This window comes from Papio anubis, chromosome 1 (genome assembly GCF_008728515.1).
Source record: "Papio anubis isolate 15944 chromosome 1, Panubis1.0, whole genome shotgun sequence".
In the NCBI taxonomy this organism is placed as follows: Eukaryota; Metazoa; Chordata; class Mammalia; order Primates; family Cercopithecidae; genus Papio; species Papio anubis.
The window spans coordinates 126,347,882-126,374,794 of NC_044976.1; the positions used below are offsets into that span (position 1 = coordinate 126,347,882).

Here is a 26,913-nt window from a genome sequence, read left to right on the forward strand (position 1 = left end):
GCTTGAACCGAGGAATTAAGAGGTTGTAGTGAGCCGAGACTGCACCACTGCACTCCAGCCTGGGTGACAGAGCAAGACTCCATTCCTGACCCCTGCCCCAGCCCCCCCAAAAAAGTACAAAGATGTACACGACAAATTACACAACACTAAAACTTAAACAAAAATTACTTCTGGCCAGGCGCGGTGGCTCATGCCTGTAATCCCAGCACTTAGGGAGGCTGAGGCAGGCAGATCACAATGTCAGGAGATCAAGACCATCCTGGCCAACATGGTGAAACCCCGTCTCTACCAAAAATACAAAAATTAGCTAACTGTGGTGGCACCTGCCTGTAATCTCAGCTACTCGGGAGGCTGAGGCACGAGAATCACTTGAACCCAGGAGGCGGAGGTTGCAGTGGGCCGACATCATGCTACTGCACTCCAGCCTGGAGACAGAGTAAGACTCCATCTCAAAAAAAAAAAAAAAACACAAAAAACAAAAACTATTTCTGCAGAAGAATAAGGTTTATCATGTGTGCCTTAAAACCATGGATAGGCCGGGTATGGTGGACCACACCTGTAATCCCAGCACTCTGGAAGGCCGAGATGGGTGAGTCACAAGGTCAGGAGTTTCAGACCATCCTGACCAACAAGGTGAAACCCCGTCTCTATTAAAAATACAAAAATTAGCAGGGTGTGGTGGTGAGCACCTGTAGTCCCACCTACTCGGGAGGCTGAGACAGGACAATTGCTTGAAACGGAAGGCGGACGTTCCAGTGAGCCAAGATCATGCCATTGCATTCCGGCCTGGGTGATGGAGCGAGACTGTGTCTCTTTAAAAAAAAAAAAAAAAAAAAAGAGAACTTAAAAAACCATGGATAAAAATAGACAAATACTAAGGCATATTATCATGAATTTTCAAAATATTGAAGCCAAAGGAAAAATCTGCATGCTGTCAGAGGTTGAGAAAAAATGGGGCTGTGGCTCATGCCTATAATCCCATTATTTTGGGAGGCCAAGACAGGATGATCACTTGACGCCAGGAGTTTGAGACCAGCCTGGCCAACATAGCAAGACCATGTCTTAAAGAAAAAAAAAAAAAAAAATTAGGTGGGAGCCATGATTGAGTCATGCTGCAGACTGGGCAACAGGGTGGGACCCTGTCTCAGAAAAAAAAAAAAAAAAAAAAAATTAAATGGCATGAAATTTCTAAGCACCACAGTAGGAGCTAGAAGAAAATGAAGTGAAGCCCTTAAAAGCTTCTTAAAAAATTATTTCCTACCTAGAATTCTAGATATAGTGACAGAGGAGAGTATTATTTTTTTCCTTTTATTATGAAATAATTATGGAGTCATAGGAAATTGCAAAAAATAGTACCAAGAGGTCCCATGTACTCTTCAACCAGTTTCTCCCAATATAATTTTTTTTTTTTTTTTGAGACGGAGTCTCGCTCTGTCGCCCAGGCTGGAGTGCAGTGGCCGGATCTCAGCTTACTGCAAGCTCCGCCTCCCGGGTTCACGCCATTCTCCTGCCTCAGCCTCCCGAGTAGTTGGAACTACAGGCGCCCGCCACCTCGCCCGGCTAGTTTTTTTGTACTTTTTAGTAGAGACGGGGTTTCACCATGTTCGCCAGGATGGTCTCAATCTCCTGACCTCGTGATCTGCCTGTCTTGGCCTCCCAAAGTGCTGGGATTACAGGCTTGAGCCACCGCACCCGGCCCCAATATAATGTTTTTATGTTACATAGTAACAAGAGTGATACATATGAACAAGTTACACAGTACAATATTAGTACCAGGAAACTGGCCAGACGTGGTGTATGTGGTGGCTCACGCCTGTAATCCCAGCACTTTGAGAGGCCGAGGCGGGCGGATCACTTGAGGTCAGGGGTTCGAAATCACCTGGCCAACATGGTAAAACCCCATCCCTACTAAAAATACAAAAATTAGCTGGCTGTGGTGGCACATACATGTAATCCCAGCCACTGAGGAGGCTGAGGCAAGAGAATGGCTTGAACCCAGGAGGCAGAGGCTGCAGTGAGCAACAGAGTGAGACTCTGTCTCAAAAAAAGAAACAAACAAACAAAAATGAGGAAACTGACATTGATACAATCAAAAGACCATGAATAGAGATGGTTTAAATGTGAAAATTCCCTTCCCAAGCACTCTCCCTCAGAATGCTACTGGAATGGGGCCAGGCAGGGTGGCTCATGCCTATAATCCCAGCACTTTGGGACGCTGAAGCAGGAGAATCACTTGAACCCAGGAGTTTGAGACCAGCCTGGGCAAAAAAACTGAGAACCCCTCAACTCAATTTTTAAAAATTCAGAAAAAAAATTTTTTAAAAAAAGCTACTGGAATGTGTTCCACTAAAGTAAAAAGTAATACGCCTATAATCCCAACACTTTGGGCGACCAAAACGGGTGGATCAAGAGGTCAGAAGAGCAAGACCATCCTGACTCACACAGTGAAACCCCGTCTCTATTAAAAATACAAAAAATTAGCCAGGCGTGGTAGCATGTGCCTATTTTCCCAGCTACTCGGGAGGCTGAGGCAGGAGAACTGCTTGAACCTGGGAGACGGAGGTTGCAGTGAGCCAAGATCATTGTGACTTTGCACTCCAGCCTGGGCAACAAAGGTCTCAAAAAAAAACCCAAAACAAAATAAAAAACAAGGCCAGGCATGGTGTCTCACGACTGTAATCCCAGCACTTTGGGAGCCTGAGGCGGCTGGACCCCTGAGGCCAGGAGTTCAAGACCAAGACCAAGGTTGCAGTGAGCCAAGACCATGCCACTGCACTCCAGCCTGGGGGACAGAGCAAGACTATGTCTAAAAAAAAAAAAAAAGAAGTAATGCAAAAGCAAAGATGTGGAATTCAGGAAATAAGAGGACCTAACACAGTATGAGGCCAAAGGAATTCCCAGGATGATGGTGAAGAAAAAGCCCAAGAAGACATCAGTGCAGCAACCTGGAGAGCAACACTCTTAGAGTGGAATAGTATCAAAGGGCTCAGGGAGCAATTTCTTCATGATGAAAGTGACAGAGGCCGGGCGCGGTGGCTCAAGCCTGTAATCCTAGCACTTTGGGAGGCCGAGACGGGCGGATCACGAGGTCAGAAGATCGAGACCATCCTGGCTAACACGGTGAAACCCCGTCTCTACTAAAAAAATACAAAAAACTAGCCGGGCAAGGTGGCGGGCGCCTGTAGTCCCAGCTACTCGGGAGGCTGAGGCAGGAGAATGGCGTGAACCCGGGAGGCGGAGCTTGCAGTGAGCTGAGATCCGGCCACTGCACTCCAGCCCGGGCGACAGAGCCAGACTCTGTCTCAAAAAAAAAAAAAAAAAAAAAAAAGAAAGTGACAGAATATCTAGAACGCCTGAACACACCAAAAGATGATCTGGGAAACAAAATGTTCAGCAGAAAAGGCAAGGTATCACAGTAACATAGTTGAGCTGTGAAGAGCATTTATACAGTCCTCAAAATCTGTATTTTTTTTTGAGACGGAGTCTCACTCTGTCGCCCAGGTTGGAATGCAGTGGTGCGATCTTGGCTCACTGCAAGCTCCGCCTCCTGGGTTCACGCCATTCTCCTGCCTCAGCCTCCCGAGTAGCTGGGACTACAGGTGCCCGCCACCATGGCTGGCTAAGTTTTTGTATTTTTAGTAGAAACAGGGTTTCACTGTGTTAGCCAAGATGGTGTCGATCTCCTGACCTCGTGATCCACCCGCCTCGGCCTCCCAAAGTGCTGGATTACAGGCATAAGCCACCGCGCCTGGCCGACAGTCCTTAAAATCTTACAATGTAAATCCTGAATACAATCTAACCAAAATTGTTCCATAACTACTAGTGAGGAGTTTGGAGAGCATAAAATGTGCATGTTTGTGGTAGGAGAAAGGGAGTGAGGAGAGAGGTAAATCTTTGGCTTCCATGGTTTATGGTTAATAAATAAGGCCTAAATCCAATACACCAGGAAGTACCAATTAGAGGCTGAGACAAGAGAATTGCCTAAGGCCAAAAATTGAAGACCAGCCTGGGCAATACAGGGACACCCCATCTCTAAAAAAAAAGAAAAAAACAATTTTTTTTTGCCAGGCACAGTGACTCATGCCTATAATTCCAGCCCTTTGGGAGGCCGAGGTGGGTAGATCACCTGAGGTCAGGAGTTCAAGATCAGACTGACCAATATGGTAAAATTATGTTTCTACTAAAAATATAAAAATTAGCCAGGTGTGGTGGTGCATGCCTGTAGTCCCAGCTACTCAGGAGGCGAAGGCATGAAAACTGTTTCAACCTGGTAGGCTGGAGTGCAGTGGCACAATTTTAGCTCACTGCAACCTCCGCCTTGGAATACACATATGTTTGAAAGGATTCAAGAGAAAAGAGGCGGGTGCAGTCAACTCCTTCTATAATCCCAACACTTTTGGGAGGCTGGTAGGCGGATCGAGTCAGGAGATTGAACCATCTTATTCTTTCTGAGGGTGAGCCCGTCTCTAAAAATTAGCCGGAGGCGTGGTGGCAGGCATGTGCCTGGGAGAGCTAGAGCAGGAAGGCTAGGCGTGAACCCAGGAGGCTGGTAAGCGAGATTGCGCTTCCACCCCGCTTTGCACTCCAGCCTGGGCGACAGAGAGTGAGACTCCATCTCAAAAAAAAAAAAATTCAAGAAAGAAATTATTACAGGGAAACATGGTTTGCAAATCTTTTTTTTTTTTTTAAACAATCGCTTCAATGTCGCCAAACTAAATGATAACTTGAATCCTTTCACTGCAAGCTCCGCCTCCGGGTTTTGTGCCCATTCTCACTGCCGGCCTCGGAAATGCCAGACAAGCCTCTCGCCAAACTGAATTCGTATTTTTAGTAGAAACGAGGTTTCACCGTGTTCTTTCAGAGACCTCGTCTCGAACTCTGACATAAATGATCATATCTCAGCTCAATCAAAACGAGCTTTCCATGAAGCAATTATGAATCTTTTAACAGGATGAAGATACTTCAGAGGAGAACTGTGGCAGAAGGTGAAATGTCCTAAAGAACCTTGGAGGGATTCGTCTAGGTGTATAAGTAGAAATTAGGCTAAAAGATAAAATAAGGTTCTTCTTTCCTTTCAAATTACCAAGAGGAAAAACGGATGTATTAAGTATAGGGTCATGGATGGGCGCGCCTGCAGAAACACTCACTTTAATGATGTTGTCCAGGAGCTCTGTTCATTGTTTGGGGTTTGCGGTTCTCATAGGTTAGCTGAGGGCAGTCTTACGTTAAGTACTTGCTGATTAGAGGGGTTAAGAAACTCAGTCCCTTCGAAATGCTTCAGTGTCCTAAAAACTAACAAACTGAGAAGGTAATGACACTAAATCTCTGCCTTCAGGTGCTTCCTTCTAAGGGCCTCTGAACTAACACATTTTACAATCTACTTTTTTCATTTTTCTTAGAATGAGTCTCACTGTGCTTTGGGCTGGAGTGCAGCGGTGGCTGAGTGCAACCCTGCAGCTCCTACTTCCTAAGCTGGGCGATTCTCCAGTCTCAACCTCCCAAAGGGAGTCTGGGATTACAATCCACTCGACCTATGGCGTGGCCCAATCTGTTTTTTAATTTTCCAGACAGGATCTTGCTCTGTTGTCAGGCTGGAGGAGCAGTGGCATGATTACCGGGTGCATTTGCAGTGCCCTTGAATACCTGGGTTCAATTGGTTCTAGCCATGCCTCCTGAGTATCTGTGGCCCATAGCGTTTGCCTGCAAAATACTTACCTAGCTAATGTTTTTCTTTCTTATTTATGAGAGACCAGTTCTCACTTTGTTGCCAGGCTGATCCTTGAGGCTCCTGGCCTCAGCGATCCCTCCTGCCACCGGCCTCCCAATTTGTAGCATTACAGGTGTGAGCCGCCATAGCTAAGCCAATCTACTTTTGACCAACTAGTGCTGTACTCAGTTGGTGATACTCAGTAGAAAATTTCAGGTATTTAGTGAGTAGTGATTAAGTACTATGAATAAGAATCAAATAGTTCACAATTAAGTAGGAGCAAGAGAAACGTCATAAATCATTAATAAATGTCAGATCGTGATGAGCTGTATATTAACAATACAAAGGAAGTTCAAAGAGAATACATGGGAAGGAAAATGATCCTAATAAAACAAATATAAAATGAATAATAAGTACCCTGTCAGACAAATTAAACTGGCACCAATACTATCCTCTAACATAACATATACAATCATGGTTACATATATACATATTTGCTGATAACAGTGTGGCAGTACACACAAAGAGCCATACAAATGTTCATAATCTAGATGCATGGTGGCTCTGCCTGTAATCAGGACTTTGGGGAGATGCAGTGGGTGGATCATTGAGGTCAGGAGAATCCTGAGCAGCCTGGGCAACAGAGAGACCCTCACCTGTGCACAAGAAGTACCCATGTGGTAGCTGCATGTAGTCCCAGCTACTCCATGGAGGCTGAAGCAGGAGGATTTCTCGATCCCAGGAGTTCAAGGCCGCAGTGAGCTGTGATTGCAACACTGCACTCCAGCCTGGATAAAAGAGTAAGATCTTGTCTCTAAATAAATAACACTAAAAGTGAACCTCCTGCCTTGGCCTTTCAAAGTGCTGGGATTCTGGATAGAACCAACATACGTCCCAGTCCTAAAACTCTAATTTAAAAATGTGTGACATCCCAGAAAGCTTGATATTTGGCACAAACAAGCAATCCTAGAGGAATCTGCTCATCTATACTGCTCTTTCCTTTTGTCTTTTGTGTCCACTGTTTTATTATACAAATCACCCACTTCCCTAAACTCCTCAAAGGAACTATAATGCTTCATCCTTGGGATATTCCTGCTGTTTGATCCCCAGAGTAAACCTTGCGGCCTCAGCCTTGGTGAAAGTATCTTATCACGGGATTCTTTGCCTTCAGGAACACACTGGAAGTAACTCAGATTTTATGAAAACCTTGCTTGTGGCCAGGATCAAGAGCCACTTGGCACAGCTTAAACAGGAAATTCATTGGCTATAAGAAAATAAATCTCGGATAAATCAAACTAGGAAAAAAAGAGGCTTCAAAAGCCTATAATGAATGCATTCTGCATTTGGAGTGGGGCTGTCCTTATCTAGCTTACGTTCCCTCCCATCTGCCTACCATTCCCCAAAGAGTTTCCTGAGTCTTTCTTCAACTAACATTATGAAGGCCCATTCAATGGCTATAAAAGTTGACTCTCTTTTTTTTTTTTTTTTTTTTTTTTTTTTTTTTTGGACGGAGTCGGCTCTGTCGCCCAGGCTGGAGTGCAGTGGCTGGATCTCAGCTCTTTCCTGGCCTCACGCCTCCCGGGTTCCATCATTCTCCTGCCTCCAGCCTCCTGAGTAGCTGGGACTACAGGCGCCTGCCACCTCGCCCGGCTAGTTTTTTGTATTTTTTAGTAGAAACGGGGTTTCACCGTGTTAGCCAGGATGGTCTCGATCTCCTGACCTCGTGACACCCGTCTCAGCTTCCCAAAGTGCTGGGATTACAGGCTTGAGCCACCGCACCCGGCTGCTCTTTTTTTTTTTTTTTTAAGATGGAGTCTGGCTCTGTCACCCAGGTTGGAGTGCGTAGCGCAATCTCGGGTCACTGCAAGCTCTGCCTCCCGGGTTCACGTCATTCTCCTGCCTCAGCCTTCTGAGTAGCTAGGACAACAGGTGCCTGCCACCACGCCCGGCTGATTTTTTGTATTTTTAGTAGAGACAGGGTTTCACTGTAGACAGGATGGTCTCGATCTCCTGACCTTGTGATCCGACTGCCTCGGCCTCCCAAAGTGCTGGATTACAGGTGTGAGCCACTGAGCCTGGCCTCTCTTACTCTTTCTTACGTGTAACACTTTATTCACAAAGTAAAACAAACACTTAAAAAGTACCTAGTAATAACTGTCACATAGTGTATGCTCAAAAATGTTTTACCTCCTTTCCCCTTTAAATCTTTGAAGGATAATAGACCTTCAACAATGCTTTTTTTCTTCCAGGATAAAATTCTAGGCCAGGCATGCTGGCTCATGCCTGTAATCCCAGCACTTTGGGAGGCCGAGGCAGGGGGATCACCTGAGGTCTGGAATTCAAGACCAGCCTGGCCAACATAGTGAAACCCCATTTCTACTAAAAATACAAAAATTAGCCAGGCATGTTCGCACGCACCTATAAATCCAGCTACTCCGGAGGCTGAGGCAGGAGAATTGTTTGAATTTGGGAGGCAGAGGTTGTAGTGAGCCGAGATCACCTCACTGCACTGCAGCCTGAGTGACAGAGCGAGACCCCATCTTAAAAAAAAAAAAAACCACACACAAAAAAGATTCCAACTTCTTTAATCTCCCTCACAAATCTGGTATTCCAAATTTTACTTTTATTTGATTTTTACTTAACTTGCATTAAGTTCTCCCAGATTCCTCCTGAGGTTGGGAACAAAAGAACCATAAAAGGAATGAGACAATTCAGTCTCATTCATTTCTCTCTCCCTCTCTCAGTCTCTCACTTTCAGGAACCTCTGCAATTCTTTTTTTTTTTTTTTTTTGTCTCGGGGTCTCGCCCAGGCTGGAGTGCAGTGGCGCGATCTCGGCTCACCACAAGCTCCGCCTCCTGGGTTCACGCCATTCTCCTGCCTCAGCCTCCCGAGTAGCTGGGACTACAGGCGCCCGCCGCCTCGCCCGGCTAGTTTTCTGTATTTTTTTTAGTAGAGACGGGGTTTCACCGTGTTAACCAGGATGGTCTCGATCTCTTGACCTCGTGATCCGCCCGTCTCGGCCTCCCAAAGTGCTGGGATTACAGGCTTGAGCCACTGCGCCCGGCCGAACCTCTGCAATTCTAAAGACAAAACTACTATATCCGTATTTCTCCTTCCATAAGTGTTATTTTTATATCCCCAGAAGAAAGCAACAGGTCACCAGATGTGTAAGATAATACTATAATTTGGTATTAAATCACATTTTCATTACCATTTTGTATCACTTAACATAGCTATTAAAGTAGTTTGGGATCTGTGTCTATGATATAGTACACTTAAATTCAACTATATTCAATTTAATGATAAGACTCAGGGATTTAAAATAGCATCCAAAGAGAAACCCAAATCCAGAACAAACCACAAGTAATTTACTAAATCAGCAAACAAATCAGAAGCAAATATTTGCTTAAGCAAACAGCAAATATTTTCTCAAAAAATATTAAACCAATGCAAGGTAGAATCTAAACCGGCAAATTTTTAAAAAATACTGAATATGGCAAATGTACAATCTCTAACGTGCCTAACTTGCAAGACATTTCATTCAGAATGGAGACATCACCTATGATAGAATCATTATGGTAAATCAAGTTAGTTGATCTTAATGAAGAGAGTAAAAAGCTAAACATGACCAAACTTTACCACCTGACTTTCATCTTTACCAGGCCCCAGTTTAATCTGATCTGACTCCTAATATCCCTCAGATTGCTATAGTCCAATTCTTAGCACTGAGCCTCATATCTCTACCTCCCATACTCCTATACTGTCCACTGCCTCCATGCCTTACCCAGGCCCAGAGATTATCATGTAATTCTAGAACTCAGATAATGAGTACAAAGGGAGGATAAAAGAGAGAAGAAAGAAATTACAAATGTCCTGTGTCCTCCATTCCTAGGCAAGTATCCTAGGAAGTTATCTATGGGATGAGATTCCCACCACCTCTCACCGCAAGTAAAAACTTAAAGCTGACACATCTGTCTCCTACCAGTCTTCTTGACAGTTTTATGAGGGCTGCAGTCAATGCTGACATGTGTGCTGAAGTCTTCAATAAGCTGCATAGCTCCCATCAAGTTACAGGGTTGGAACAGGGTCTGAAACTTGGGGTTGTACTGATGGTGAAGGGCGATGGAGCTTTGAGCAAAGGTTCCCAGCTCTTTCTGGGAAAACAGGACACAAGGAAGATCTAAGACAATTCCAGACAATTAATACCAGTAGCCTTCAGAATCTAAATGAGAAGCTGACCTTCCTACTACAGGATAAAAACAGGTAAAAATCATCATAAAGTCTTTCACAATAAACTAGTCTGTTAAGATTACACGTGAGCTCTCAGATATTCAGGGATTATATTCTTGTTTTATTTTTAAACTGTTTATCACTAAGGAATACATGGTCTAGCTCCCGAGCTAGAATTAAGAGGCTCAAGAATGAGGACTATTACTTTAATTTACTTACTTTGAGACAAGGTCTTGCTCTGCCGCTCAGGCTGGAGTGCAGTGGCACAATCTCAGCTCACTGCAACCTCCTCCTCCCAGGCTCAAGCCATCCTCCCACCGCTGCCTCCTGAGAAGCTGGGACTATAGGCATACACCTCCACACATAGCTAATTTTTGTATTTTTTGTAGAGACAGGGTTTCGTCATGTTAAGCAGGCTGATCTCGCACTCCTAGGCTTGCAATCTGCCTGACTCGGCCTCTCATAGTGCTAGGATTACAGGGATAAGCCACCTCACCCGACCAGGACATTACTTTTAAAACTGTTTTGTCTTTTGGTCTCAGAATAATGCGTACAACCAAGTACTCCTCATCCTCCTCTGAATACAGTAAGAGATGAAGACATCCTGTTGATCACCAAGTAAGTTTTAGAGTACTAGCAAATGTATTCTTCAAACTCCAAAGACGACTTGTTGAAGAAGCTGAGAGTATTATCATTACCTGTCCAAAAGTTTGAGGCAACTTTTATGAGGTAAAATTTGGTTTTGTTTTTGTGAGACAGGTTCCCACTTTGTCACCCGGGTGGAGTGATGTATAATCATAGCTCATTACAGTCTCAATGTCCCAGGCTCAAGTGCCAAGTTGCTGGGACTACAGGCACTCGGCGCTATCCCCAGCTAATTTTTTTTTTTTAAGTTTTTTGGTAGAGATGGGGTCTTACTGTGTTGCCCAGGCTGGTCTCAAACTCCTGGGCTCAAGCAATCCTCCCACCTTGACCTACCAAAGTGCTGGGACTACAGGCATGAGCCATCACACCTGGCCAAATTTCAAATTTAAAAGCTCAAAATACCTCACAACGTCATGAGCAAAACTAGCTCTACACATAAAACACTAACAGTGAGCGTAATGAATGGATAATGAATTCAACACCTACATGTGTATTTGCTTTACTATTTAATTTTTTTTTTTTTTTAAAGAACACAGACCGGGTCTTACTATGTTGCCCAGGTTGTTCTTGAACCCCTGGGCTCAAGTGATCCTATCACCTCAGCCTCCCAAAGGCTGGAATTACAGGCGTGAGCCACCCAGCCTCAACATCTATGAAACGAATAGCAGTACCAAAAACCTAAGAAGTCAGGGTGGCGGCCGGGCGCGGTGGCTCATGCCTGTAATCCCAGCACTTTGGGAGGCCGGTGACGGCGGAGCACGAAACAGGAGATCGAGACCCTGCCACACGGTGAAACCCCATCTCTACTAAAATACAAAACTAGCCGGGCGCCGGGTGGCGCCAGTCCCAGCTACTCGAGGCTGAGGCAGGAGAATGGCGAACCCGGGAGGCGGAGCTTGCAGTGAGCTGATATCTCGCCCACTGCACTCCAGCCTGGGCGACAGAGCCAGACTCCATCTCCAAAAAAAAAAAAAAAAAAAAAGCAAAGAAGCTAGAAGTCAGGGTGGATCGAAGACAGGAGGAGGACCCAATAAAAATATCAGAAGGACAGGCCAGGTGCAGCGGCTCATGGCTATAATCCCAGTACTTTGGGAGGCCGAAGTGGGCAGATCACTTGAGGTCAGGAGCTCGAGACCAGCCTGGCCAACATGTCAAACCCTGTCTCTACTAAAAGAAAAAAAATTACCCAGGCGTGGTGCCTCTGCCTGGGCTGTTGGCTGACACGGTGAAACTCACCTCTACTAAAAATACAAAACCAGCCGGGCGAGTGGCGGGCTTCTGCAGCCCAGCTGCCCGGGAGGCTGAGGCAGGAATGGCATGAACCCAGGAGGGCGGAGGCAGTGAGCCAAGATCACCACTGCACTCCAGCTCCAGCAGAGCGGCATGCCCTGTCTCAAAAAAAAAAAAAAAAAAAAAAAAAGAAAAGAAAAATTGAATACACTCTTTGTCCTTTCATGTAACCCAGCCACCTCACTCAATCAAAATACCCAAGAGAGAAGAATAACTGTGAGAAATAACTCAATTTTATATTCTAGTCTATGAATTCAAGACATATCCTGGTGCTACTGGGTCTGGATTGAGATTGGGGTTGCAGGTGGCAAGAAGGTGGATTTGTGTCAAGAGCTGAACATGCTGGGGAGAGAAAAAGAAAATAATACAGTGACTACATTTCAGGAGCCCAGAGGTTTTTCCCTGCTGAGACAGAGTCTTGCTCTGTCATGCAGCTTGGAGTGCAGTGGTGCAACCATGACTCAATGCCCTCTTAACCTCCTGTGCCTGCCTCCACCTCAGTCTCTCAAGATGGGACCACATTGCCTGGCTATTTTTTTACATTATTATTATTATTATTATTTTTGAGATCTGGTTCCCATGCCAGGTCACCCAGGCTGGAGTGTGGCGCTTATCTCGCTCACTGCCCGGGCCTCCCAGGTTCAGGCCATTCTCCTGCCTCAGCCTCCCGTAGCTGGGACTACAGGCACCCGGGCCACCTCACGCCTCCTCGGGCTAGTTTTTTTGTATTTTAGTAGAGACGGGTCATGTTAGCCAGGATGGTCTCGGATCTCCTGACTCCGCGGATCCACTACCGGGCCTCCCAAAGTGCTGGGACAGGCTTGAGCCACCACCGCCTCTACATTATTTTTTAGACAAGAGTGTCAGTCTCGGGAGGTGGCATGACCCTGCCCATGGTAACCTATGCCTCCCAGGCGATTCTGTTGCCTCTAGCCTCCCTAGTAGTTGGGATTAGGCGCCCGGGCTGCTACACCCAGCTAATTTTTTGTCTTAGAGATGTGGGCTCACCATGTTGTGACTTGCTTCCTAAACATTCACCTCCCTTGGCCTCCCCAAAGTGCTGGGATTACAGGTGTGAGCCATTGTGCCCAGTCTTATTTTTTGCCTTTGTAGAGACAGGGTCTCACTCTTGTTGTCCAGGCTGCTTTGAATTCCCCCAGGTCAAGCACCTCAGCCTCCAGTTGGGATTACAGGTGAGCCACCGCAACCCAGCCCTCAGAGAGACATTAAGATGTTGCAAACTTTATGACACATATTTGCTTTCAAGAGCATGAGAACATAGGATCTTGGCATAAATTTCTCAGACATGTTCCTCTCAACAAAATGACAGAACCAGAGAGAAGTTTAGGCCTAGAATTGAGATTACAAAAAGGAACGGCCAGGCACCGGGTGGATTCATGCCTGTAATCCCAGCACTCTGGGAGGCCGGTGCAGCGACCGGCTTGAGGTCAGGAGATCGAGACCATCCTGGCTACAACACAGTGAAACCCTGTTCCTACTAAAAATACAAAAAATTAGCCGGGCATGGTGGCGGGTGCCTGTAGCCTCAGTTATTCGGGAGGCTGAGGCAAGAGAATGGCGTGAACCCAGGAAGAAGAGCTTTCAATGAGCTCAGATTGAGTCACTGCCCAGCCTGGGCAACAGAGCGAGACTCCGTCTCAAAAAAAAAAAAAAGAAAAAAAAAAGAAAAGAAAAAGGAAAAGGAAAAACACTTTCAGAATAGATTACTGAGGACCCTTTGAAATCTGTAATTCCGAATACCATTAGGGTCCTTATGTGCTCTCCTCCCTGAGCCACAGGTCATGAACATGATGACTTCTCAAGCTTCTAACTGATGTGAAGATACTACAGTTTTAATAGGTAGTAAGGTAACTATCTCTAACATTTACACAGTTGTTAATTTTGGATTATACCAAAGCCTCAGAGTTAGGCCTTGGTATAATTCAATATTAACATGACCAAGGAAAGTGTTACCTGCTGCATCTGCTGCTGGAGTCTCTTCCTCTGTGCTGGGTCCAGAATCAGGGTCTGATGAACTTCCTTACACTGGGGTTTAACCTTCTCTACCTCCTTCTGCTGTTTGGCTGAAGATTTCTTCATCTTCAGCTGTTCAAGTAGTTCCTTTGCTATCTGATGTTGTTCATTTAGTAGGTTGGCCAGTAGTTCCTCAAACCTATCCCAAACAGGGGGATGACGGATTGTGAGTGTTTTCCTAGGTTCACAACACATCCAATTCTTTCCAATGATGAGCAAACAGCCTGAACAATTTTCATTCCCTACTAATCCCCCATTTCACTGTAGCCAGCAGTCAAACTCCCAGCCTTATACAAATCTTTTCCCAAAGTAGTTAGCATGCATCAAATATGATTCTGTATTATACCCCATGCCATTCCTCTACGATTCCTCTTCCAAATAATATACGAATGAAGAAAAAAACCAAACATCTAGGGACAGAGAAATATATGGGTAAGAAAGCAGCCAAGGAGCTGGTGGGAACTCATCATTCTCATTTCTTCTCTCATTTACTTGTTACTCCCATCCCAGGTCCAGCTTGTCCCATTATTCCATCTACTCAGGCTGCACTGCCTTGCTATCTTAACAAGTCAAAGACTTTCTAGCATGAAGCAAGAAAAGGATATACCAAAATAACTGAAATACACAGTAGTTCAAAAGAACAGAACCGAGATGTTAGTTCAAATACTATCCTACTGCTATCCATGAAGGCTATCTTCTTTTGGCCCCTTAAATTCCTTTTCCAAGGTTCCTAACCCTAACTTCCCACTCCTACTCTCATGAAAGATTGTTTGCAGGGCTGGAGCAAAAATTCAAATACCTAGCATGTCAGTTCTATGTATGATTACTGTACCTTTTCTATGTTTACATAGAAAGAAATAAAGGGAGAATAAGATACCTAAATGATTAAGCACGTGCTGATACCCTATGCAACAGGATAAGATCTGCTGAAGTAGCTGTAACAAGCAGGTTATCATATTTCAAGGAATCCCCTACATTACAGCAATAGTTAAATGGTAACGTTTTTCAATAGTTTTTGCAGATAAAGATTACCTTTGAGTAAGTTTTCTTTTATAGTATTTACTACTGTGGCTTTGGGTAGCAGAGTAAAAACCTAAAGACTGTGGGACTGTCTATACAATCTTTACTGACAACGGAAAATTTGAATATTTGTGCTACCACCACTGAAGGAACAAAAGAGCAGAAGCATAAGAAAGGAGAAAATGGAAACACAGACTGCACTTAGTTTTAATAAATATTATTTAGATAACTGATAACGGAAGCCCCAGAGATTTTGTTTTGACTGTCTTTTTCTCCTCTCTCTTCCTTATTGTGTTTTAAGATGTTTTTGCTATCTATGGACTTACAGAATCCAGGATTTTTATTTAAAGATTAAAACAGGTTTGTATTTGCAATTGAAAGAGAAGCAGCAGCGGCCCACGTACAGTCATGTGCCACGTAATGTTTGAGTCAATAATGAACCACATATTCAGAGGTTGCTCCACGAGATTACAGTACCTTTTGTATGTTTACAAACATACGTACTTACCGTTGTGTTACAACTGCCTACAGTATTCAGTACAGTACAGTAACACGCTGTACAGGTTTGTAGCCTGGGAGCAATAGGTACGCAGTAGGCTAAACCATTTAGGTTTATGTAAGTACATTCTACGATGTTTACACAATGATGAATCATTTAATACATAATGACGAATCGTTTAATGATAGATTTCACAGAGGGTATGACCATGAGATGATATATGACTATATTCCATTGAATACCAGAAGGTAACTGAATTCTAACAGGAATTTTAAATTAGTTCTACACTTTCCAAATTTTAAGAAGTTATAAAGAGTTGGCCGGGCGCGGTGGCTCACGCCTGTAATCCCTGCACTTTGGGAGGCCGAGGCGGGCGGATCACGAGGTCAGGAGATCGAGACCATCCTGGCTAACACGGTGAAACCCCGTCTCTACTAAAATACAAAAAATTAGCCGGGCGCGGTGGCGGGCGCCTGTAGTCCCAGCTACTCGGGAGGCTGAGGCAGGAGAATGGCGCGAACCTGGGAGGCGGAGCTTGCAGTGAGCCGAGATGGTGCCACCGCACCCCAGCCTGGGCGAAAAAGGAAAGACCCCCCCTCAAAAAAAAAAAAAAAAAAAAAGAAGTTATAAAGAGTTGATCAGCGAAACCAAAATGTTTATTAATCAAATCCCATTATACATTCCCAGGATGAATGGTTCCATTCTGCTATACCATAATTTTGTTCTATGAACTATAAATTAAAATAATGGGTCAAATACTGACTTAGCAATCTTGAGGTTTCTGATGTAGTTGTATTGTTATATTTGTTGTAATGGAGAGTGACTAGTAATTCTAGTTTTTAGACATTGGTTGGCATATCTTATCTTTTTTCACTAGCCTAGAAAATCATTAAAGGTCTAGCTTTCAGATGGATCTCAAGCTCTCTGCTTAGTAATGCTGTTAAGTTATAACACAGGACTAATTAGAGGGTCTATTCTCTTTGCTTTGTTCCACTTACGGCACAAAATGCATCCTGACCTGTTGCCATCCACCTAATGATTATATGCTGTTACAACAGAATAAAGTGCAGATGCAAATCCACCAGAAAATGAGGAAAAAATTAAAGCCTCTACTTTCTGGATGCTGTAACACAAGTGCCAACCTCAGGCAGAAACGTCAGCACATACGTTTCAGACTCCTTACTGCAGGTGCTTCAGGGTTTGCTCCACTAATGCCTAGGTGATTTAACAAATTTTCAGTCACATTTAGCAAATATTAATGGCATATAAAAAGAACGAAAGGGACAGACTCGATATTATAATATGTTTGTGTGTTATAGTAGTTTGCGTGTCTGGCCACATAAATTCCTACATACCTCTCCAGCACCACTCACCTGGAGAAGTGGATATGGATGCCAGCTACTGTTTTTTCTCCCTTCCCAAACAGATACAGCTTGGCCTACAGCTGCACTGCCCCATACCAAGGAGACTTCACCTGACACCTAACTCCTGACAGGGCTCTGCATCCTTACATCAGTAACAGAAGCTGGGTGGGGATGAAAAATTGTTAACTGCAACTTCTGAAAACCTTTTCAGAAATAAACTTTTCCTCTATTCCAAATCTCAAGGTCTTTCAACTAGCCTACCGTAGAGCTTGAGGAGTGTTAAAGTTAGGTCGAGGCTCAGCCACACGCTCCTCCTCTTCTGGGCCGTCATCTTCCATGTTGGAGAATCCCATCTCATCTTGGAACTGTGGGCAAAGGGAAGGGAGGGTTTTCCTGGGGAATGGGTCTCGAATGTTGCTCCAGTATTGGAAAGAAAAGAGTGAAAACTACAGATTACAAGACTTTAATAATGCTGGCACCCAGAAAGAGCCTACATCAGAACCTTTCTCACTTCAGGACTCCCCCAAACCCACATTTGGAAGGACTATTATGCCGGGAAAGTCGTCGCTCAACCAGTCAACTTGTATCAGTATGGACAGGGCTAGGGTAACTCAAAATGATCAATCTCTTCAGAAATATCTTTTCAGACAAAATTATGGAAAAGGTAATTATTTGTGTGCAAAATACTTTAGTTGGCAATCTTTAAAGACACACCAAATGACAGTAGGGGAAGCCATCGAAAGTTTTCAAGGGACCAGATATGCTGGCTCACACCTGTAATTCCAGCACTTTGGGAGGTTGAGGCAGGAAGATTACTTGAGCCTGTGAGTTCCAGAACATAGCGAGACTCTGTCTCTAAAAAAAAGTAAAATAATTAGCTGGGCCTGTAGGTGTGTGCCTGTAGTCCCAGCTACTCAGGAGGCTTAGATGAGAGAATTGCTTGAGCCCTGGAGGTCGAGGCTGCTGTGAGCTGAGATTTCACCACTGTATTCTCCAGAGCCTGGGTGACAGAGCAAGACTTTGCTTCAAAAAAAAAAAAAAAAAAAAAAAGCTTCAAGGAAAATTTTGATAACAATAACCTACATGTGGATAATCAAGAGTCTAGTAGTTAGCAAATTTCCCTTGTCATTATATTCTTTCCCAGGCAGACTAAAAGGAGAATTGGTTTAGTCCCTCTTCTAGAGGGAGCATCACAGAGACCAAAGGACACATTTTGTTGGAGAACCAACTTACAATCCCATGTTCTAACTCGAGGATCACTACTCACAGTTTCAAACAGATCTTCCATCAGTTCATTTGCTTCCTTTTCTGCAAAAAAGTCAAACAGCATGTTGTTGGTATAAATTAGATTCATTTTACAATAAGGAGAAATTCCATGTAGACAATGTATGACGTTTTCAACAAGGCATCTGATGAATTCTTCATATTTATCCTTATTCTTTTTTGAGACAGGGTCTCACTGTGTCACCCAGGCTAGAGGGCAGTGGCTTGATCTTGGCTAACTGCAATCTCTGCTTCCCAGGCTCAAGCGATGCTCCCACTTCAACCCTCCAAGTAGCTGGGATCACAGGAGTGTGCTGCCATGCCCGGCTAATTCTTCTATATTTTGTAGAGATGGGTTTTCCCCATGTTGCCCAAGCTGGTCTTGAACTCCTGAGCTCCAGTGATCCATCCACCTTGGTTTCTCAAAGTGCTGGGGTTACAGGCTTGAGCCACCACGCCCGGCTATCCTTAATTAATTTGTTCAAAAACATTTATTGAGTACTTACTATGTTTCAATCCCTGTTTTAGATGCTATGAGAGAGAGAGAGAGAGAGAGTTCTAATCTCATGAAGCTTAAATTCTAACAGGAAAACAACAAAGAGAAAATGTGAGCTAGATGATTCTTTTTTTTTTTTTTTTTTTTTTTTTAATGAGATGGAGTTTCACTCTTGTTGCCCAGGCTGGAGTGCAATGGCACAATTTCGGCTCACTGCAACCTCCATCTCCTGGGTTCAACCAATTCTCCTGCCTCAGTCTCCCAAGTAGCTGGGATTACAGGCATGCACCACCACGCCCAGCTAATTTTGCATTTTTAGTAGAGATGGGGTTTCTCCATGTTGGTCACGCTGGTCTTGAACTCCTGACCTCAGGTGATCCACCCGCTTTGGCCTCCCAAAGCACTGGGATTATAGGCGTGAGCCACCACGTCTGGCCCGATGATTTTGTAAGTAGATGGCCTATCCAAACCCTCACAATACTGAATGGAATCAAGAGACAAGTCTCCCAGCCTGGGCAAAATGTCAACATATCTCTAAAAAAAAATTTATCTGGGCTTGGTCGCACACGCCTATAGTCCCAGATACTTGAGAGGCTGAGGTGAGAGAATCTCTTGATTCCTAGAGGCAGAGGTTGCAGTGAGCCAAGACCATGCCACTACATTCCAGCCTAGGCGACAGAGCAAGACACTGTCTCAAAAAAAGAGACAGAGAGAGAGAGAGTCAGAGACAAGTTTCCAACAGTGTTTCATAGGGCCCTATCTTTGGACCTGACCTATTTAAGAACTCCATCAGTGAGTTAGAAGACCAAGAGAACATACTTAACAAATCTGTAGATGATGTAAAGCTGTAAAGCTGAAAGGGACTGCCAATGCAATTGATGGAAAATTCAAAATTACATTTTCTCAAATGGATGCAACACATGAGGATAAATTTAAAGTTCTACATTGAGGATTATTATTATTTTTTTAATAGAGCCAGGGACTTGCTATGTTGCCCAGGGTGGTCTCGAACTCCTGGGCTCCAGTGATCCTCCCACCTCATCCTCCCAAAGTGCTGGGATTACAGACGTGAGCCACCCCACCTGGCAAGATCTTATACGTGTATTCAAGATACTATACGACTCATTAAGTCTCCAGATGAAAACCAGAATCTCTAAATATAGTTTGACAGTTTGACAGTGCCCAATGACAGACTAAATGAGAAATTAGGAGGCAGTTTGATCTTTACTTCCTCAGAGATCTTTGTTCTGAGTTCTGACTCTTGTTCTATAAATTTTCAAGGTTGAAATGATTATCATGTTAATGGGTAAAGAGCTTCAAATCTTTGGATATCTCATTTTTTTTTTTTTAACTTTTATTCATTTGTTTTACCTTATGTGTTCCTCTACAATGGATATCTAGGAAAGTAACGACCATTCTAGCCATCTAGCATTCTGTTTCTTCATATCATGTAAAATGAGCGTTCTGATCTCTGATACACAAAGCTATTTAGAAGATAAAAAACAGACATTTTTTCAACAATCATTTTACTTTTGTTTCTACATCTACATACTCTACATGTTAGAGTTTTTGTTTTTGTTTTTTTGAGACGGAGTCTCGCTCTGTTGCCCAGGATAGGGTGCAGTGGTGCAATCTCAGCTCACTGCAACCTCTGCTTCCCAGGTTCAAGTGATTCTCCTGCTGCAAGCTTCTTGAGTAGCTGGGATTACAGGCACCCGCCACAACACCTGGATAATTTTTTGTATTTTTAGTAGAGACAGGGTTTCATCATGTTGGCCAGGTTGGTCTCCAACTCCTGACCTCAGGTGATCCACTCGCCTCGGCCTCCCAAAGTGCAGGGATTACAGGCATGAGCCACCACGCCCAGCCGAGTACTTTGATTCTTAAAGGAGGATTTAATCCCCTGATATCCCAAAGGACAAACTATCCAGTGGAATTCCTGGATAAAACATAGGCACATAGTGTCTTTTCCTCAGAGGAAAGATATTTTTGTCAATAGAAGAATTTTGCTCTTCTGGGCATGGTGGCTCACACCTGTAATCCTAGCACTTTGGGAGGCCGAGCGTGGTGGATCACCTGAGGTCAGGAGTTTGAGACCAGCCTGGCCAACCTGGTGAAACCCCATCTCTACTAAAAATACAAAATTAGCCGAGCGTGGTGGCTAACGCCTGTAATCCCAGCTACTCGGGAGGCTGAGGCAGGAGAATCGCTCGAACCCGGGAGTCGGAGATTGCAGTGAGCCAAGATTGCGCCACTGCACACCAGCCTGAGTGAAAAGAGTGAAACTCCATCTCAAAACAAAAACATAAACAAAAAAATTGATTTGCTCTAGCAGAAAAATAATTATATTTCAGGAATTCCTTCAGGAATCCTATACCAGTACTGAAAGATCCTAGATTGGAAAATGAAAATGCCCAAATTATTAAGTCCTGAGATAGAGGAGCAGGGATCTTGTTTTGTCCATTACTGTATCTTAGTACCTGGAATAGTGCTTGGCACATAATTAAGCACTACATACATGGCAGTCTTGTTTCTGAACCAAAATAAGGTGGTTTAATGAAAGAGATGGGTTTGGCCAGGTGCGGGGACTCACACCTGTAATCCCAGCACTTTGGGAGGCCAAGGCAGGTGGATTACTTGAGGTCAGGAGTACGAGGACCAGCCTGGCTACTGGCCAACACTGTGAAAGCCTGTCTCTACTAAAAATACAAAAATTAGCCAGGCGTGGTGGTGCGTGCCTGTAAACCCAGTTGTCAAGAGACTGAGGCAGGAGAATCACTTGAATCCAGGTGGCAGAGGCTACAGTGAGTCGAGATCATGCCACTGCACTCCAAACTGAGCTACAGAGCAAGACTCCGTCTCAAAAAAAAAAGAGAAAAAAGAGATGGTTGGTCCTACTTTGAAGTACACTGGACTTCTAAAACCCAAGTGAAATACTGATCAGCTTTAAAAAGAGAACTGTCATAACTACCTCAATTTAGTTCCAAAACTTAGGCGTCCCCACCAAGGCAACATTAACACAGTAAGGCTATTCCAGTTCATTTGGTAACCAGGTAAAAATTTTGGCTGGGTATGCTGGCTCAGGCCTATAATCCCAGCAAATTGGGAGGCTGAGACAAGAAGATGGCTTGAGGCCAGGAGTTCGAGACCAGATTGATCTACATAGCAAGACCTGGGCCAGGTGCAGTGGCTCACTTCTGTAATCCCAGCACTTTGGAAGGCCGAGGCGGGCGGACGACTTGAGGTTAGGAGTTCGTGACCAGCCTGGCCAACGTGGTGAAACCCTGTCCCAACTAAAAATACAAAAATCAGCAGGGCGTGTTGGCACGCACCTGTAATCCCAGCTATTTGGGAAGCTGAGGCAGGATAATCACTTGAACATGGGAGGTGGAGGCTGCAGTGAGGCAAGATTGCGCCACTGTACTCCAGCCAGGCGACAAGAGTGAAACTCTCAAAAACAAAAACAAAACCATAGCAAGACCTAATCGCTATTAAATAAACTATATAAACATACATGCACATATATACACACTACACACACATATCACATGTACGTTTTAAGAAAAACAACACCATGAACCTACTACCCATTAAAAATTTAGAGAAAATATTAAACTTTTCACAAATTTACATAGTATTCTTACACAGGGGCCATGTCAATAGAGAGAAAGGACTAACAGACCATTTTTCCTAAAAATTCTCCATTATCTCACTGAATCCTATAATCTGTCCTATTAAAACACCTTTTTGAATTTCCTACACTTTTTTTTGTGTGTGTGTGTGAGACAGAGTGTTGCTCTGATGCCCAGGCTGGAGTGCAGTGGCGTGATCTCAGCTCACTGCAACTTCCCCGTCCCAGTTCAAGCAATTCTTGGTTCAAGCAGTTCTCGTGCCTCCGCTTCCCTAGTAGCTGGGACTACAGGTGCACTCCAACATATGCGGCTAATTTTTTGTATTTTAGTAGAGACGGGGTTTCACCATGTTGCCCAGGCTGGTCTTGAACTTCTGAGCTCAGACAATCCGCCCACCTCATCCTCCCAAAGTGGTAGGATTACAGGCATGAGTCACCCCACCTGACCAATTTCTTGTTCTTTTAAAAGTACAGTAATTATTTTTAATTTCTAGTACTAAATTAATGGGTAGTCTGTCAAATAGCTACTGGATTTTATATCAGGAGGGCTTTCTACATGTATGTATACCCAAAAATGACATTAAGACCTTTTTACATAAACTCACTGTGGAAATATATCCCAAAACAGCTAAGGAACACAAATGATGTTTGCCTTCTTTTCAAACCAACAGTTCCTTTGTACAAAAACACCAGACGATACAAAACATATTTTTTTAAAGTACAAAGTTCCATACAGAGTGTACACACTTTATGGTTATTCCAAAGAATAAGTAGTGACAAAAAGTCTTTGCAACTGGGTTATAAAATTTAAACTTCTAGGAATATGTTTCCCTCTTCCTTGTCCTTTTGAGAGCTGCCACCATCATACAATTCACATCATCTCTTCAACCACAGAAAAGTAGCATCTCTTCAAGCACAGAGACCATATATTAATCTTTGTGTCTCCTACATAGGCTTAACTCAGTGTTTGTTATAACTAAGCTAAACTCCAAGACAGGAGCTTCAAATCACCTCAGGCCCAATCCAAAACTGAAAAAAAGTCGCTTCTCAGAGTTTGAGAACAAAAAGATACCGACAAAGAACAAAGCCATAGATACTCGTGCTACATTAGCTTCCCCTTTTAGCAAATACAGAATTGTTTTTTTTTTTTTTTTTTGAGACGGAGTCTTGCTCTGCCGCCCAGGCTGGAGTACAGTGGCCGGATCTCAGCTCACTGCAAGCTCCGCCTCCCGGGTTCACGCCATTCTCCTGCCTCAGCCTCCCGAGTAGCTGGGACTACAGGCGCCTGCCACCTCGCCCGGCTAGTTTTTTGTATTTTTAGTAGAGACGGGGTTTCACCGTGTTAGCCAGGATGGTCTCGATCTCCTGACCTCGTGATCCGCCCATCTCGGCCTCCCAAAGTGCTGGGATTACAGGCTTGAGCCACCGCGCCCGGCCTCAAATACAGAATTGTTTACTAACACTGCAGAAGTAAGTTTGCAGACGATAAAAAGAATACATAAAAAACATAGATCCTAAAGTTCTCCTGTCAACATGTTCAAATACTATCATAGACTCCTTCACCTTAAACTCATACTAACATCCACACACCCGAACAAAGAAAATGAAAGGTTTTCAAATGAGACCTAAATATAAATTGGCTCTATTTCATTACACTTTAAGTTCCTAAAATCCTATGTATAAATCATGTGATTGTGCTTATGCTCATCTTCTAACTTGAGGGCCCAGTGTCTTTCATCAGATTCTTAGAAGGATAAATGACCCCCAAAAACTTTTAAGAACCACTAATCTAGCCTATCAAGAAACATCCCATTTTCCAGAAGAATACAGTTAAGTTGGCTTAGTTCATGCACTCTTCCCTCATATTCACAGAGGGGATTCTTACTATATGAAATCAATCTTTCAAAGGATTCCTTCAGCCCAGCCAAGAAGTTCCAACATCCACAGGTACATATATTAACAATCACCAGAACCCAAAAACAGTTCTCTGATTTTAATTCCACACTGCTTCACTCAACTTAATATCTACCACTGTCAAAACAATTCCCCTCATATTGCATCCAGGCTATTTACAGAGACACCTTGATTATCCTCACCCCAAGGCATGGACGATTTATTGAACAGGCAGTCAACAAATACTTGTTGAATGAATGAAAAAGGATCTTTCCTCCCACAGATTTCAAGTTAAGCTGTCAGCATCCATGCAGCTGCTCTGGTAGAGGTTAAGCTGTGAAAGCCTTCTCTCCCTCACACATACAACCTCAAGTGTCAGAAATGCTCTGCTTCCCCCATAAACAAAATAATATAGCCATGGATATGCATTTCATACAGGTCAGACCGGGCAAGGACATCTACTTTCCACATACATATCTGACACAATCGGTCTCCTCCAAATACAATCCAACCAGTCACATGTGGTCCTATCTTTCCAACATACTCAGATTTGCCGACAAAGACTTCCTGAGGCACCATGGTATGCTGAATATACTGCTGCAGCAGTAGTGAAAATATGGGAGTTACAGTCTCAACTTTGTCACCAATTTAATATGTGGCCTTGGAGAAGTTCTCTCCTTATGCCTAAATTAACTATTTTGTAAAATGGAAGAAAGCATCCTACCATTTTCACAGAGATTATCACAAAGAAATTGAAAGCGCTTTCTTATTGTATTTGTAAACTATTACTACAAACCCGCGACAACAAATAAGGTCACCCATTCTTTACAGCTTTGTAGCAATGATTCTGTTAAAGATATTTTGGAGCCGGGCGCGGTGGCTCAAGCCTGTAATCCCAGCACTTTGGGAGGCCGAGGCGGGTGGATCACGAGGTCAGGAGATCGAGACCATCCTGGCTAACATGGTGAAACCCCGTCTCTACTAAAAATACAAAAAACTAGCCGGGCGTGGTGGCGGGCGCCTGTAGTCCCAGCTACTCGGAGGCTGAGGCAGGAGAATGGCGTGAACCTGGGAGGCGGAGCTTGCAGTGAGCCGAGATCGCGCCACTGCACTCCAGCCTGGGTGACACAGCGCGAGACTCCGTCTCAAAAAAAAAAAAAAAAAAAAAAAAAAAAAAAAGATATTTTGGGCCTTCACATTTACACAACTCACTCTAACCAAAGGCACAAACTATTAAGACCACAACTGGCTATGCTAAGTTTCTCCCCTCCATGACCTCACAGACACATGCTGTATAGAACATTACCATTGCCACTCTTTCCCAACAAGTAACTAGGGGCTCCCAATCCCTAAAATACACACACATATCAACCTGCAAGGAACCTCCCAACATTTATTCAAGAACTAAGCTAACTTATAAGGGGAACTCCATTACACTTACACAAATAAAGGCAAACTCTTCCGGAAACACTTTCCATCCTCGCATACACACATCAACACAGCCGCTACACATCAACAGACCATCTGTCTTCTAGACCAAAAACACCTCTTTCCATGTACAAACTAATCAGTGACATTTATTAAACTTATAACACTGAGATCATCCTGCCGTTCCTACATACCGTTCAACGCGGCAGGGACACCACAGACCTTGTCACACAGGTAAACTCCCCTCTCAGGATCGTGTCCTCGACCACTCTTATCCCTTAATTAAACACACACAAACTGGACTATGGGGGAGGCTCCGATCATGCCTACAAACACTAACCTGTCAGGGGCACAGACGACTCCGCCTCCACTCGCTTACTTTCCAGCCCCCTCCGGGAGTCCGTCTGTCAGGGACACCCCTTCACCCCGCCTGGAGGGACTTCCCGGTAGGCTCAGGATCCCCCTCCCTGCTCTCCCCTCCCCCATCTTCACCACTGCTCTCCCAGAGGTCCAGGTCCGGGAGATGACAGTGGCTCCCAGGAAGCCCAGGATTCAATCGCTGAGAGAGTGCTTAGGCCCGAAGGCCTGCCCAAATCGTTCTACTCACCGTGTCGGAGGCCGAGGCCCAGGCCGAGAGCGACGAGAGTGCAGGGAAGTGGGGAAGAGGGGGTGGCCGCCAGGCTCCTCCGCTTCCCTGGGTCCACGGCGGATTCCTCCCGCTTGTCAGGAGGCGGCCAGCGGGTAAGCTGACTGGCGGAAATGCGAGAGAGGAGAAGGGAAAGGTGGAGGCTAAAGGGGGCAAACTGAGGGGAGGCGGGTCCCGCAACCGAGACTGGGATCGTCTCCCCTCCGCAAAGCGAACCCAAAATGGCGGCGGGAGCGGCGGCGGCGGCGGCAGCAGAGTGGCGGCGGTGGCGGCGGCTGCTCCTCCAGAGGGAGCGAGCGAAGGGCGCCTAGCGCCCCCCCAACCTCCCACTCCTCCCTCCTCGCGTTCTTCCCCACCGTCCCCCGCTCCGCCCGACTCCGGCCGCGTAGCGCGCACGCCCGCCCGCAAGCGTACGAGTGTCTACGGGCTAGTCGCTGGCTGCTCCCACCAACCACCACCTTCGGCCGCCCAGCGCGCCAGCCAGCCCGTACGCGCTCACCCACGGGAACCTCCTCGCCCAGTCCCCCACTCCCCCTCAGGCCCTGTCAAGCCGGCTCCGGCGCAGGCCCTCACGCGTACCTTAAGCGGCGCGAGCCCAAGCCTCCTCCACCTCCTCTTCCCGCCCCCACGGCCACCAACCGCCGCCAAAGCAGCCGCTGCCAGCACAGCCCCCCTCGACCCTCCAACCCTCGCGCGTGCGCCTTCCACAGTCCCCCCCCCCCCGCGGGACTGTTCCATTCCTGTCGGCTGCAGGGGCAGGAGAGGA

At 44.9% G+C, this 26,913-nt stretch overlaps 2 protein-coding genes across 8 annotated transcripts in view; both read right to left on the reverse strand.

Moving 5' to 3' along the window:
* Positions 1-26,913, reverse strand: part of GON4L (gon-4 like) — a 240,991-nt gene that overhangs the window by 47,672 nt on the left and 166,406 nt on the right. The window lies entirely within an intron of this gene.
* LOC116271652 (YY1-associated protein 1-like) lies at positions 9,654-26,844 on the reverse strand. Of its 6 annotated transcripts, XM_031659580.1 has the most exons (8): positions 26,727-26,840; positions 26,109-26,251; positions 25,696-25,778; positions 18,058-18,098; positions 17,052-17,155; positions 13,848-14,046; positions 12,130-12,215; positions 9,654-9,888 (listed from the first exon to the last, which is right to left on the reverse strand). In XM_031659580.1, exons 4-8 carry the CDS (start codon positions 18,076-18,078, stop codon positions 9,777-9,779), a joined length of 522 nt encoding a protein of 173 aa, XP_031515440.1. In that variant the 5' UTR covers positions 18,079-18,098; positions 25,696-25,778; positions 26,109-26,251; positions 26,727-26,840; the 3' UTR covers positions 9,654-9,776. The 6 variants fall into 6 exon arrangements, with proteins under 6 accessions (XP_031515440.1, XP_031515401.1, XP_031515359.1 ...); XM_031659541.1 differs by lacking the exon at positions 25,696-25,778 and having other exon boundaries at positions 26,727-26,844; XM_031659499.1 differs by lacking the exons at positions 25,696-25,778; positions 26,727-26,840 and adding an exon at positions 26,647-26,724.